This window comes from Heterodontus francisci, chromosome 26 (assembly GCF_036365525.1).
Source record: "Heterodontus francisci isolate sHetFra1 chromosome 26, sHetFra1.hap1, whole genome shotgun sequence".
NCBI classification, from domain to species: Eukaryota; Metazoa; Chordata; class Chondrichthyes; order Heterodontiformes; family Heterodontidae; genus Heterodontus; species Heterodontus francisci.
Window position 1 is genome coordinate 67,300,837 of NC_090396.1, and position 15,253 is coordinate 67,316,089.

Below are 15,253 nucleotides of genomic sequence, written 5' to 3' on the forward strand. Positions count from 1 at the left end.
TGGCAAAATTCTCTCAGACATCCCAATCTAATTAACTTCTTTTTGACAAAGTTTCATTGAATTGTTATATAACCAAGAATGAGTTACACTAACCAAGGCCATTTAAACACAAGTGGATTTTTGTTGACAAAGTCAATTTTATTTTCTTTTTGGCCTACTTTAATTGATTTAATTACAACATTTCTGGATTAAAATAACATCCAGTGTTCCAGTAAGTCAGAGGATACAGTACACATGGTACATATTTCAGTTTCTTCTTAGCTATTTTAATTACTTTCATCTAACTTGGTTGAGAAAATATTAACTCTAGATACAAACTACATTAATGTGCAATTTGAACAGTGGTTTCAGTGACATCACTGCACTAACTTCACACTGCCTGCTCATATTCATAGAGTCATAGAGTTATACAGCACAGAAACAGGCCCTTCGGCCCATTGTGTCTGTGCCAGCCAAGTACCTATCTATTCTAATCCCATTTTCCAGCACTTGGCCTGTAGCCTTGTATGTTTATGGCGTTTCAAGTGCTCATCTAAATACTTCTTAAATGTTGTGAAGGTTCCTGCCTCTACCACCCCTTCAGGCAGTGTGTTCCAGATTCCAACCACCCACTGGGTTAAAGTTTTTTTTCCTCAAATCCCCTCACCTTAAATCTATGCCCCCTGGTTATTGACACCTCCACTAAGGAAAAAAGTTTCTTCCTATCAGGGCGGCACAGTGGCGCAGTGGTTAGCACTGCAGCCTCACAGCTCCAGTGACCCGGGTTCAATTCTGGGTACTGCCTGTGTGGAGTTTGTAAGTTCTCCCTGTGTCTGCGTGGGTTTCCTCTGGGTGCTCCGGTTTCCTCCCACATGCCAAAAGACTTGCAGGTTGATAGGTAAATTGGCCATTATAAATTTCCCCTAGTATAGGTAGGTGGTAGGGAAATATAGGGACAGGTGGGGATGTGGTAGGAATATGGAATTAGTGTAGTATAAATGGGTGGCCGATGGTCGGCACAGACTCGGTGGGCCGAAGGGCCTGTTTCAGTGCTGTATCTCTAACTAACTAACTATCTATGCCCCTCATAATTTTGTATACCTCAATCAGGTCCCCCCTCAGCTTTCTCTGCTCTAAGGAAAACAACCCTAGCCTAGCAGTCTCTCTTCATAGCTGAAATGCTCCAGCCCTGGCAATATCCTGGTGAATCTCCTCTGCACCCTCTCCAGTGCAATCACATCCTTCCTATGGTGTGGTGACCAGAACTGTACACAGTACTCCAGCTGTGGCCTAACTAGCGTTTGTACAGCTCCATCATAACCTCCCTGCTCTGATATTCTGTGCCTCAGCTAATAAAGGCAAATATCCCGTATGCTTTCCTAACCACCTTATCTAACTGTGCTGCTGCCTTCAGTGATCTAGGACAAGTACACCAAGGTCCCTCTGACCCTCTGTACTTCTTAGGGTCCTACCATCCAATTATATTCCCTTGTCTTGTTAGTCCTCCCAAAATGCATCACCTCTCACTTCTCAGGATTAAAATCCATTTGCCACTGCTGCGCCCATCTTAGCAGCCTATAATAACGTCCTGTAATCTAAGGCTTTCCTCCTATTTACAACACTACCAATTTTCGTGTCATCTGTGAACTTACTGATCATACCTCCTATATTCACATCTAAATCATTAATGTACACTACAAACAGCAAGGGTCCCAGCACCATTCCCTGCAGTACACCACTGGTAACAGGCTTCCACTCGCAAAATCAACCCTCGACCGTCACCCTCTGCCACTAAGCCAATTTTGGATCCAATTTGCCAAATTGCCCTGGATCCCATGGGCTCTTACCTTCTTGACGAATCTCCCTTGCGGGACCTTACCAAAAGCCTTACTGAAGTCCATGTAGACTACATCAACTGCTTTACCCTCATCCACACATCTAGTCACCCCCTCCAAAAATTCAATCAAGTTTGTTAGACACGATCTCCCCCTGACAAAGCCATGCTGACTATCCCTGATTAATCCCTGCCTCTCCAAGTGGAGATAATCCTGTCCCTCAGAATTTTTTCCAATAGTTTCCCTACCACTGATGTTAGCCTCACTGGCCTATAATTACCTGGTTTATCCCTGCTACCCTTCTTGAATAATGGTACCACATTCACTGTCCTCCAGTCCTCTGGTACCTCTCCTGTGGCCAGAGAGGATTTGAAAATTTTCTCAAAGCCCCTGCTATCTCCTCCCTTGCCTCACATAGCAGCCTGGGATACATCTCTTCTGGGCCTGGGGATTTATCCACTTTTAAGCCCACTAAAACAGCTAATATTTCCTCCCTTTCAATGCTAATTTGTTCAAGTATATCACAATCCCCCTCCCTGATCTCAACACCTACACTGTCCTTCTCCATAGTGAACACAAATGAAAAGTAATCATTTAAAACCTCACCTATGTCTTCCGGCTCCACACACAGATTGCCACTTTGGTCCCTAATGGGCCCTACTCTTTCCCTGGTTATCCTCTTGCCCTTAATATACTTACAAAATGTAAATTTCATGTACATATTATTATGCACTTCAATAGAATTATACTACACAAGTGACAAATTTATCTTTCAAACAGAAAATTATATTTCTATAAACACAAGATTTATTCTTGTGTGTATTCTGGAAAATAGCGCTTTGCTACACAGTGGTACAGCTCACTGGAGCTCTCCCAATCCATGCCACATGGCTGTAAGACATTGGACTGCCACACACTTGGTACATCATTAAATTCACAAGAAACAGCAGGGAGCAGGGGGTTACTCATATGCCTCCATTACACCAAAGTGGCACATTTCTAGGAATAAATCAGTAAATTCATCAACGTGGCTAGGGTTAGTGCTAAATGCAGGAAATGTAATGGGGAATGCATTGAATGGAAATAACTTGGGTTTAAAAACAATATGCCTTTGTTAGTAATGAGTGGTTGTCTGGTGTCACTAAGTTACATGATCCGTGCATGTAACACAGTTACCTTTCTTTTCAGTTTGTTGTGACTCAAGATTTGTATCAATTTCCATTACTTCCTCCTTTTCTTCTACTTTTTCTTCCTCTTCTGATTTTATCTCAAATGACTTGTCTGTGACTGTGTCATTCTCTGGCAAATCCTTAGAGTCTTGAGATGATTGATGTGTCTTACAGGTTTCAGACTCTGTTTTTAATGTCGAAAAGTACTCATTTTTATCCAGTTCTGAATTATCTTTCAGCGCACCTAAAAAGTTAACAAAATAGTTCATATTTTAGACAAATGTACCTGTGTCTTCGTACCATGAGCTTTAATAACAAATGCACAAAATCAACTTGAATTGTAATAACAATCAGTATCAAATAGCAGTGGAATAGCTTACTCTAAGAACAACAATTTGTAATTATATAGCATTATTACTTTAAACACAAAGGACTGGTAAATTTGCATTAACTGCAAAATGTTTAGTTGCAGCTTTATCTTGGAAGATTTGGATACTGAAAAGTATATGTTTTCACACAAGAATTTTCCGAACAGGGAATGTCAACATACTAGCAAAGACAAATTCAGTCTTCTAAATTCCTTTCTGTTATAGGAGGAAAATTGTTAAAATATTCATGCATATAGGATGTGCGATGGGAGGGGAGGAGGGAAGAAAAGAATTTCGTCTTTACTTTTGGAGATACGAAGGAAATACTCGGGAACCAAGGGACCTGTAAAAATGAGGAACTGAAAGTAATTAGAAAGTAAAGAGGTAGTATTCGAAAAATTAATTGGATTGAAAATTGAAAAATCCCCTGGACCAGATGAGTTACATCCCAGAGTATTGAAGGAGGTGGCTATAGAGATAGTAGATGCATTGGTGGTTATCTTTCAAAATTCTATAGATTCTGGAAGGGTTCCTGCAGACTGGAACACAGCAAATGTAACCCCACTATTTAAGAAGAGAGCGAGAGAGAAAATGGAGAACTACAGAACTGTTAGCTTGACATCAGTAGTAGGGAAAATGTGAGAATCTATTATAAAGGATGAGATAACTAGACACATGGAAAATAATATGATTGGGCAGAGTCAACATGGATTTATGAAAGGGAAACATGTTTGACAAATCTGTTGGGAGTTTTTTTTATACGACCATACGAATTAGGAGCAGAAGTAGGCCATTCAGCCCATCGAGCCTGCTCCACCATTTAATAAGATCATGGCTGATCTGTTTCTGTCTCGAAATTCATCTTTGTCCCTAATAGGCCCCACCCCACCTCATACCACCCGCTTACTGGTAGAGGATTTTTGGGTTACCTTTTATGTTAACTGCCATTCTATTCTCATATTCTCTCTTTGCCAGTCTTATTTTCCTCTTCACTTCCACTCTCAACTTATTCTATTTGGCCTGGTTCTCACTTGAAGAATTCACCTGACATGCATCATACACCCTCTTTTTTAGTTTCATATTCTCTATCTCCCTTGTCATCCAAGGAGCCCTGGCTTTGGTTCCCTGGCCTTTCCCTTTTGTTGGAATATACCTAACCTGTACCTGAAATATCTTTTTTTTTAAAAATCACCCATTGCTTTGTTGCAGTTTTTCCCTGTCAAACTTTGGTTCCATGTTACCCTGGCTAGATGCCCTCTCATCCCACTGAAGTTAACCCTTTTTCAATTTAGTGTTCTACTTTAGATTGCTCCTTGCTCTTCTCAATTACTAATTTAAACCTCATGATACAATGATCTTACCCAAGTATTCTCCCTTAGACACTTGGTCCACTTGACCCACCTCATTCACCAGCACCAGATTCAGCAATGCCTCCTTCCTAGTTGGACCAGAACATACTGGTCAAGAAAGTCCTCCTGAACACATCATTTTGAGGATGTTACTTGGAGCATAGATAAAGGTGAACCAGTGGATGTGGTGTATTTTGATTTTCAGAAGGCTTTTGATGAGGTCCCACACAGGAAGTCAGTGAACAAAATTAGAGCACATGAGATTGGGGGTAATGTACTATTGATTGCGAATTGGTTAACAGACTGAAAGCAAAGTAGGAATTAACGAGTCATTTTCAGGATGGCAGGCTGTTGCTAGTGGGGTACCACAAAGATCAGTGCTTGGGCCATAGCTGTTTACAATCTATATGAATGATTTGGATATGGGGACCAACTGTAATATTTCCAAATATGCAGATAACACAAAACTAGGAGGAAGGTTAAGTTGTGAGGAGGATACAAGGAGGCTTCAAAGGGATTTGGACAGGCTAAGTGAATGGGCAAGAACATGGCAGATGGAATATGTGAATAAGTATGAAGTGATCCATTTTGGTAGAAAAAAACAGAAAGGCAGAGTATTTCTTCAATGGAGAGGGGCTGGGAAGTGTTGATGTCCAAAGAGATCTGGGTGTCCTTGTTCATGGGTCACTAAAAGCTAGTATGCAGGTACAGCAAACAATTAAGAAGGCAAATGGTATGTTGGCCTTCATTGCAAGGGGATTTGAGTACAGGAGTAAAGATGTATTGATTCAGTTGTATAAAGCCTTGGTGAGACCTCACCTGGAGTATGGTGTACAGTTTTGGTCTCCTTATCTAAGGAAGGATATACTTGCCATCGAGGCAACAGAGATTCACCAGGCTAATCTCTGGGATGGCGGGATTGCCTTATGAGGACAGATTGCAGAAACTAGGCCTGTATTCTCTAGAGTTTCGAAAAATGAGAGGTGATCTAACTGAAACTTACTAAAGTCTTACAGGGTGTGACATGGTAGATGTGGACAGGATGTTTCCTCTGTTCCCTGGTTCTAGCCCAACAGAGTCTCAGATTAAGGGACAGGCCATTTAAGACTGAGATGAGAAGGCATTTCTTCACTCAGAGGGTGGTGAATCTGTGGAATTCTCTACCCCAGAGGGCTGTGTGATCAATTGGCAGATATCCATTCACCAAAATCAGGAAGCAGGAGACAGTCTATGATCCACAAATGTTTTATTCTCAATCCACAGTTCAGTACAAATATTAGTTTCCACTCTTCCCTTCAGGACTAACTCCCTGTCCAGAAGCAACTCACCTGACTGGGGAAAAACCCAGCCCTTAAATACAAACTGCAATGAGCATCACCTGCTCTCTATTAACTCTGAGGCCTTTTGTGCATTCCCTCCCACTCCCCTCGCTTCAGAAGTGCAGAGCATTTTTTTTTTTAAATGGTAAGAGATTAGAAAGTGTAGATGTCCAAAGGGACCTGGGTGTCCTTGTTCATAAGTCACTGAAAGTCAACATGCAGGTGCAACAAGCAATTAGGAAGGCAAATGGCATACTGGCCTTCATTGCAAGAGGATTTGAGTACAGGAGTAAAGAATTTTTGCTGCTATTGTGTGGAGCCTTGGTGAGACTGCACCTGGAGTGTTGTGTACAGTTTTTGGCTCCTTACCTAAGGAAGGATATACTTGCCATACAGGGAGCACAATGAAGGTTCACTAGGCTGATTCCTGGGATGGTGGGATTGTCCTATGAGGAGAGATTTAGAAGGCTGGGCCTGTATTGTCTAGAGTTCAGAAGAATGAGAGGTGATCTCATTAGAGCATACAAAATTCTTACAGGGCTCGACAGGGTAGGGTGAGAGGAGCAGGAGTAGGCCATTCAGTCCATCGAGCCTGCTCCGCCATTCAATATGATCATGGCTGATCATCCACTTCAATGCCTTTTTCCCACACTACCCTTATGTCATTGGTATTTAGAAATCTGTCAATCTCTGCTTTAAACACACTCAATGACTGAGCTTCCACAGCCCTCTGGGGAAGAGAATTCCAAAGATTCACAACCTTGAGTAAAAAAAAAAAATTCTCCTCATCTCTGTCCTAAGTGGCTTCCCCCTTATTTTGAAATTGCGTCCCCTGGTTCTAGACTCCCCAACCAGGGGAAACATCTTGCCTTCATCCACCCTGTCTATCCCTTTAAGTATTTTGTAGGTTTCAATGAGATCATCTCTCATTCTTCGATACTCTAGAGAATACAGGCCCAGTTTCCCCAATCTCTTTTCATAGGACAGTCTCGCCATCCCGGGAACAAGTCTGATGAACCTTGGTTGCACTCCTTCTATAGCAATAATATCCTTCCTAAGGTAAGGGGAGCAAAACTGCACACAGTACTCCAGTGTGGTTTAACTAAGGTTCTATACAATTGAAGCAAGACTTCACTACTCCTGTACTCAAATCCTCTTGTGATAAAGGCCAACACACCATTAGCCTTCTTAATTGCTTGCTGCACCTGCATGTTAGCTTTCAGTGACTTATTACAAGGACACTCAGGTCCCTTTATACATCTACACTTTTTAATCTCTTACCATTTAAAAAAATACTCTGCAAATCTATTCCTCCTACCAAAGTGGATAACCTCACATTTTTCCATATTATATTCCATCTGCCACGTTCTTGCCCACTCACTAAGTCTTTCCAAATCCCCTTGAAGCTGCTTTGCATCTTCCTCACAACACACATTCCCACCTAGTTTTGTGTCATCCACAAACTTGGAAATAGTACATTTGGTCCCCACATCCAAATCATTGATATATACTGTGAACAGCTGGGACCCAAGTACTGACCTCTGCAGTACCCCACTAGTCACAGCCTGCCAACGCGAGAATGACCCATTTATTCCTACTCTGCTTTCTGCCTGTTAACCAATCCTTAATCCATGCCAGTATATTACCTTCCTATCCCATGTGCTTTAATTTTGCTAACCAACCTCCTGTGGGGGACTTAATCAAAGGCCTTTTGAAAATCCAAGTATACCACATCCACCGACTCCCCTTTATCAATTCTGTTAGTAACATCCTCAAAAAACTCCGACAGTTTGTCAAACATGATTTCCCATTCATAAATCCACGTTGACTATGCCCAATCAGATTATTATCCAAGTGTCCATTTATCACATGCTTTAGAATAGATTCTAGCATTTTCCCAACGACTGATGTAACTAACAGGTCTGTAGTTCCCTGTTTTCACTCTCCCTCCCTTCTTAAATAGTGGGGTGATATTTGCGACCTTCCGATCTGCAGGAACCACTCCAGAATCCATAGAATTTTGAAAGATGACCACCAATGCATCCACTAGCTCCAGTGCTACCTCTTTCAACACTCTGGGATGTAGAATATCAGGTCCTGGGGACTTATCAACCTTCAGCCCCATAATTTTTCCAATACAACCTTATTACTAATACTAATTTCCTTCAATTCCTCATTCCCCCATATCCCTTGGATCTCTAACTCTGGGAGATTTCTTGCATCTTCCTCAGTGAAGACAGACACAAAGTAATCATTTAGCTTCTTTGCCATTTCTCTATTCCCTATTATAAATTCTCCTGACTCTGCCTGTAATGGACCCTTGTTTGTCCACAGATGCCTGAAGGTAGCAGGACAAGTCAGTAAGACATATGGAATCCTTTCCTTTATTAGCCAAGGTATAGAATTTAAGAGCAGGCAGGTTATGCTGGAACTGTATAACTCATTGGTTAGGCCAACTTGAGTACTGTGTGCAGCTCTGGTCACCTCATTACAGAAAGGATGTAATTGCACTAGAGAGGGTACAGATGAGATTTACAAAGATGTTGCCAGAACTGGAAAAATTCAGGTATGAGGAAAGATTGGATAGGCTGGGGTTGTTCTCTTTGTAACAGAGAAGGCTGAGGGGAGATCTGATTGAAATGTACAAAATTTTGAGTGGCCTGGATAGAGTGGAGGTGAAGGGTCTATTCACCTTAGCTGAGAGGTCAGTGACGAGGGGGCATTGATTTAAAGTGATTGGTAGAAAAATTAGAGGGGAAATGAGGAAATAGTTTTTCACCCAGAGGGTGGTGAGGGTCTGGAACTCACTCCCTGTAAGGGTAGTTGAGGCAGGAGCCCTCAACTCATTCAAAAGGAGTCTGGATATGCACCTCAAGTGCTGTAATCTGCAGGGCTATGGGCGAAACACTGGAAGGTGGGATTAGAATAGGTGGATCATTTTTCGGCCGACACAGACACGATGGGTCAAATGGCCTCTTTCTGTGCCTTAAACCTTCTATGATTCTATGAAACGTTCCCTTTTTACGCACCTATAGAAGCTGTTACAGTCCGTTTTTATATTTTTTGCTAGTTTACATTCATATGCTTTTCTCCCTTTATCAGTTTCTTCGTCCTCCTTTGCAGTATTCTAAAATACCCCCAATCTTCAGGTTTACTATTTCTGGAAACTTTATAGGCCTTTTCTTTTAATCTTATACAATCCTTAACTTCCTTTGTTATCCACAGTTGACTGCCTTTACTTTTGGGGTTTTTGTGCCTTGAAGGAATGTACAGTTGCTGTAAACTGCAGGAAGGATGTTTCCCCTGGCTGGAGGCTCTAGCACCAGGGGTCAGTCTCAGAATAAGAGCATTTAGGACTGAGATGAGGAAGAATTTCTTCATTCAGAGAATAGCGAATCTGCAGAATTCTCTACCCCAGAGGGCTGTGGAAGCTCAGTCATGGAGTATATTCAAGACAGAGATCAATAGATTTCTCGATATTTAGGATATCAAGGGATATGGGGATAGTGCAGGAAAATAGCATTGAGGTAGATGGTCAGCCATGATCTGGTTGAATGGCAGAGCAGGCTCGAGGAGCCGAATGGCCTACGCCTGCTCCTATTTCCTACGTTCACCTTTGAAGCGCTTGACTTCAGAGATGTAGGTTCAATGCTCTGGCATTCCCTTCCTCATCTCCGCTTTGGAGGATGTCGGGTGGTAGGGGGAAATTGGGGGTGGGAGGGTGGATATTTCCTGCTCTTCTTCGAATAATGCCATGGGATTTTTTTTTATACCCACCTGAAAGGGGAGACTGCACCACAGACAGAGCAACACTCCCTCAGCACTGCAGCAACTTGTCAGCCTACATTATATGCTCAAGTCTCTGGAGTAGGAATGAATTTAAATTGATTTTGGTGCAACAAAGAGTGATTATTTTCTTCAAGTCCAAGAACAGCAGTTTATGACCTGCAACTATTTTTCCAGTTATTCAAATTTGAATTGTCAAGCCATTAAAAATGATGTACATTCAACAGTAAACAAAAATTGTATGGCACAATCAACTATCAATGGAAATGAAATGTACCTTCCAGCCCCTTCCGATAATGTATATTCGTATTTCCAGGTAGCCGGGGCACAAAACGATGGACATGAGTTTTACTAATCCACATCCAGCCGCCATATCCTGTCACTCGATATTCTTCTCCCTTTTGTTTCCATACCTGTGTGAATATTTAGTTGAATTTATGCCACTTGAAGAAAAATTGCTTTAATTTCTCTACCCTATCGCCCTAGCCCCAGATGATGCATTCTCCATGAGCCAGAGTGCCCAAAGATTTGGATTCTGCACCCATGATAAAAATAAATAGATTGTTGATCATCCGAGTGGCAGATCTATATAAATCTTTCAGCTGCTTCAAGTTATGATTGCCATTCCCCTGCATGACATTCCTTCCAACTGACTAAATTACCTTAGCGAAGGTAGACAGACTTGGGATTCAAACTTGTGACCTTCAAGTGGAGAGTCAACTAACCTGACTATTATTATACCCAAGAAAAACTAGGCATTCTTGACAAGTTACAGGCAGAACACCCTTACAGCTGGTAACCCTACAACCTACCTGATGCTTCACGGGGAAGGTATACTTCACCCAGGTAGCTTGTTGCATAACTTCCTCTTCCTCTTGTTTTCGCTCTCGTTTTTTGATTTTCTCCTTTTCTTCTCTTTCAACAGATGTTAATCGATAGAACCTATTATCAATGCAGGAAATGCATCTTAGCATTCTAGAGAATCAAACAGAACTACATATCGCATAGTGAGCATCCATGATGGCAATACAAAAGCAACAATGGATACTCCAACATTTCTCTTTCCTTTCCACTTTCATAGGTGATTGATTCACCAGGTAGTGGGCATTGCAGAGATTATAATATGACTTGGAAGTCCAGGGTACAATTCAAGTAAAGTAGGAGCCTGGAAATTATATTGCAATATCATACCAATGCTTAACAGGTCTATATTAAATGCCTGTATCGACTATTTTAACCCTTTTGCACTATAATCTAACTGGTTTACTTCGTGTTGAGGACAATAGCTCCTTTCAATTTCTCCCATCTCAGATCTCTTCACACCATGCATTATCCTGGTCAACAGGACAGACAGCCAATACCACTTTGAAGGCAAGTGGAAAAAGTACACAAAGGAATTCTTCATTACTGGGAAAGCACCTTGCCTTTTCTCAATATCTACCCAAGGCAACATGACTACGTTCAATCAAGCACAGTGGGTGCAACCCTTTAAAAGTTTCGTTCCTTTGCCTTTTTTTTTTAAGGGTACCTCCTGCTCCATTCAACACTGCAAACATTACCAAGCTGAGAAATTGGCCAAATAACTAATGTTGCATTGTTACTGGCTGGTGGAAGAAAACAAGAATGGTTAAGCTGACCGATCCTTAGAGTCATTTCTGCAGAAAAAGACATGACTTTGCATGATCAAATCATGGTTAACATTGTATGCCATAACACACTATACAATACTTAGTCCCACTTCTTCATGGCACAGCAAGTAGGTACATAAATGTAATTCAAACCAAGCTATTTAAGATACCAAATGACCTAGGAGTTATTCTGTACTTTTCTTAATAGCAGAAATATGAAGTCACACTCAAATGAAGTTATTTGCTGGATAATCCTCCTATTATAAAAATTGACAGTAAACATTTGTTAACTGGCATTATTTTCTTTGAGAAACTTAGAAGAATCAAGGCTCAAGCTGAGGTTAAAAAAAAAAGGAAAGACAACAAAATGAATCAAAATCACCTGGTATGCCCTAAAGAATCCCGCCAGACTGGAAGCATGACGACAGGTTTGATGGCACACTCGAGGATTGCAAGAGCTAGCGCAAATTCTCTTGGTTTACTGCACATCTGGACTGCTTTAATCCAATTAGATCTAAAACAATTTGTTTAAACAAAGTTGATTAGAATGTTTCATAAGGGTTGCATATACATCAGTAATATGAACAATGCAATTTTGTTTTGCTTCTGAAGTCGGTAATATCCACAAAGTCAGAATTAAACGTGGAGCTCCCTGCTGAATCAGTGAGTGAATGCACCATGCTCCAGTCAACCTCAGCTGGAGTGGCACTGGGAACACTAATAGCCTCAATGCACCTGGGTAAGCAAAAAGAAAAAACACAAAAGTTCACAATTCAGTATCCATTGCTAGAAACAGGCATGTGGATTTCAAATGAGGACAGGTTTGGGTGCCAGTTGTGAAGCAAGACTACTTGATGGTGCAGCATGGGGTGTTGGTGCTCAATTGAAGTCACCAGTTTCAGAAGTGGAAAAGGGAGATATGGGTGTGGGGGTTGGGAGGAGGAAAAGAATATAAAAATAAAGCAGCAAATTATTGAAGGAGGAAGTTATCACCAGGGAGAGAGGGGTACCAGAAGATCTGCCTTCAACATTATAGTCACAAACAAGGTAAGTTTGAAATAAAAGAATTATAGACTGCTTGCCAAATAGTTCCCTAACCCCCTCTGAAGGCAGTGTATGTCCCAAGAAATTATTCTGTGTACTGCCATCCCACAGGTATCTTGCCCAAGCAGTAATTATATATGCAAGCTATTTTACATGCAGGTATCACAGCTGAGCCTGACCCTGGACAATGATCAGGGGTGGGTCCTGCTTTGATATTTCACCCTCTTTCTAACACTGAAGCCAACTGTAGTGCCTCCACTACAATTCAATAATTCAGCAAGACAACCTAACTCTGAACAGACAAGAGACAAAACCTCATCTATATGGCTCACTACTTTACCAAACTGTACCTTTACCCAATAGAGCTGCTGACAGAGCTGGACAAACACTTTTTAAGACGGTAACCTTCAAAACTGTAGTTGCGCCTTGTTTCCTAAAGGTGAAATACAATCCATTTCCTCGATTATGCTCAAGGAATGGCTATGTACACTTTGTTCACTGCCTCGTCCTTTACATTTTTCTTCTGCTTACCTTTCACAGGCATTAGTGTACCTTCAGCATTTAAGCAGCCTACTCCCAGACACGCCAATTTTTATGTTCAAGAAAAGAAAATTTGCATATCGATTTGCAAATATACTAATGTGCATTGTACTATTAAAAAGTATAAACAAGGTGCACAGAGGCCTGGGAGAAACAGTTGGAATGAGAAATAATATACAATTAGGATGGATCACAGAAAATATAAAAATATGTAAGTTAGGTTTGGAGTGCACATTTGTAAATGCACAAAGTGTGGTTAATAAGGTTGGTGAGCTGCAGACGCAAATAGCCATGTGGGAATATGATGTACTAGAGCAAAAAGAGACCTGGATCAAAAACGGGAAGGACTGGAAGGCTTAATATTTGTGTGCAAGGTATTCAGGAAAGATAGGGAAGGAAAGAAGAGTTTTGATAAGGAAAATATTACAGTGCTAGAAAGAGAAAATGTCCTTGAGGCGTCAAAAGATAGAACCTTTTTATTTGGAGTTAAGAAAAAAAAAAGCTATTATGCTACTTGGTGTATCTTATATGCCACCAAATAGTGAGAAGTTATAGAGGAGCAGATTTGTAGGGCAATTACTGAGATATGCATGAACTATAGAATAGTAATTGTGGGAGATTTTAACTACCCCAATATTGAACGAGGCAGTGATTGTATCATGGACAGAGGGAGAAGAATTTCTGTAGTGTGTTCAGAAGAACATTTTTGATGAGTATGTTTCCTGCCTAACAAGGTAGGAGGCATTGCTGGACCGAGTCTGCGGGAATGAAGTGGGTTAGGTGGAGAATGTCAGAGTGGGAGAGAATCTCAGGAATAGTGATCATAATATCAAAAGGTTTAAATCAGCTCTGGAGAAGGACAAGGAGCAAATCATAATTCTTAACTGAAGGGGGGCTAATTTCAGCAAATTGAGGAGTGACTTGGGTAAATTGGAGTCAAAGACTGGTAGGCAGAAATGTAATGGAGCAATGGGCAGCCTTTAAAGATAAGATAGTTTGTGCCCAGTCTAGATACATTCCTACAAAGGGGAAAAGGGAGGGTAACCAAAACCTATCAATCATTCAGGGAGCTTAGAAGTGCAAGCGAATAGGATAATACAGAAAAAGGGTACATATGACAGATGGTAGTACAAGGAAGAATCAGGCTGAATACAGAAAGTACAGAGGAGAATTAAAAAGGTAATGAGGGGAAAAAGAGACAGTACAAGAATAGATTGGCCACCAACATAAAAGGAAACGTAAAGGTCTTCCTTAAGAATATTAACAGTAAATGAAATGGAAGAGACGAATAGGACCAAAATGGAGGCCTATTGGTGGAGACAGAAGGCACGGCCAAGGTACTAAATGAGTACTTTGCATTTGTATTTACCAAGGAAGAGCATTTGGCCAAAGCTACAGTAAATGAGCAAGTTAGAGGTATTGAATGAGATAAAAATATATATAAAGAGGATGTAAGGAAAGACAATACAAGTGAAATTGTACAATTTGTAAGGGGTGCAAGATCAGAGACACGTGGGAGGGCTTGTGCACAAATCTATGAGGGTGGCAGGACACGTTAATAAAGCAGTTAATAAGACATATAGGATCCTTGGCTTTTTAAATAGAGGCTATAAATAGAATACAAAAGCTAGGAAGTTCTGCTAACCCTAACCCTATACACAACTCTAGTTTGGTTCCAGCTGGAGTATTGTTTCCAATTCTAGCACTGCACTTTAGCAAGATGAAGGCGGCTTTGGAAAGGGTAAAAATTAGGTTTATCAGAATAGTTCCAGGATGAGGAATTACAGTTGCCTGGATAGGCTGGAGAATCTGGGGTCGTTCTCCTTAGAGCAGAGAAGGCAATGGAGAGATTTTATAGAGGTGTTTAAAATAATGAAGGGTTTAGATGGAGGAAATAAAGAGTAACTGTTTGCAATGGTTGAAGGGTCGATAACCAGAGGGCACAGATGTAAGGTAATTGGCAAAAGAACCAGAGGCGACATGAGGAAAATTTTATGCAACAGGTGGTTAGGATTTGGAATGCACTGCCTGATTTGATGATGTTCCACCACCCACAGTAGCTAAAAAGCAATTGGATAAATACTTGGGAGAAAAATTGCAGGGGCATGGGGAAAGAGCTGGCGAGTGAAACTAACTTGATTGCTCTTTGAAACAGCTGATGCAGACGTAATGGACAGCGTCTTGTTCAAAGACAAAATGTAACAAGAATGAAGACTGGGTGAGATGGGTGCAAGAG

General features: G+C 41.1%; 1 protein-coding gene across 12 annotated transcripts in view; it reads right to left on the bottom strand.

The window, feature by feature from the left end:
* The window catches only part of bptf (bromodomain PHD finger transcription factor), a 190,601-nt gene that overhangs the window by 80,778 nt on the left and 94,570 nt on the right, over positions 1 to 15,253 (bottom strand). For all 12 annotated transcript variants that reach the window (XM_068058487.1, XM_068058488.1, XM_068058483.1 and 9 more), the window contains 4 exons: positions 11,816 to 11,947; positions 10,618 to 10,747; positions 10,083 to 10,218; positions 2,991 to 3,227 (listed from right to left, as the gene is read on the bottom strand). In XM_068058487.1, coding sequence (XP_067914588.1) covers positions 2,991 to 3,227; positions 10,083 to 10,218; positions 10,618 to 10,747; positions 11,816 to 11,947 — 635 coding nt within the window. The remainder of the gene's footprint in view (positions 1 to 2,990; positions 3,228 to 10,082; positions 10,219 to 10,617; positions 10,748 to 11,815; positions 11,948 to 15,253) is intronic.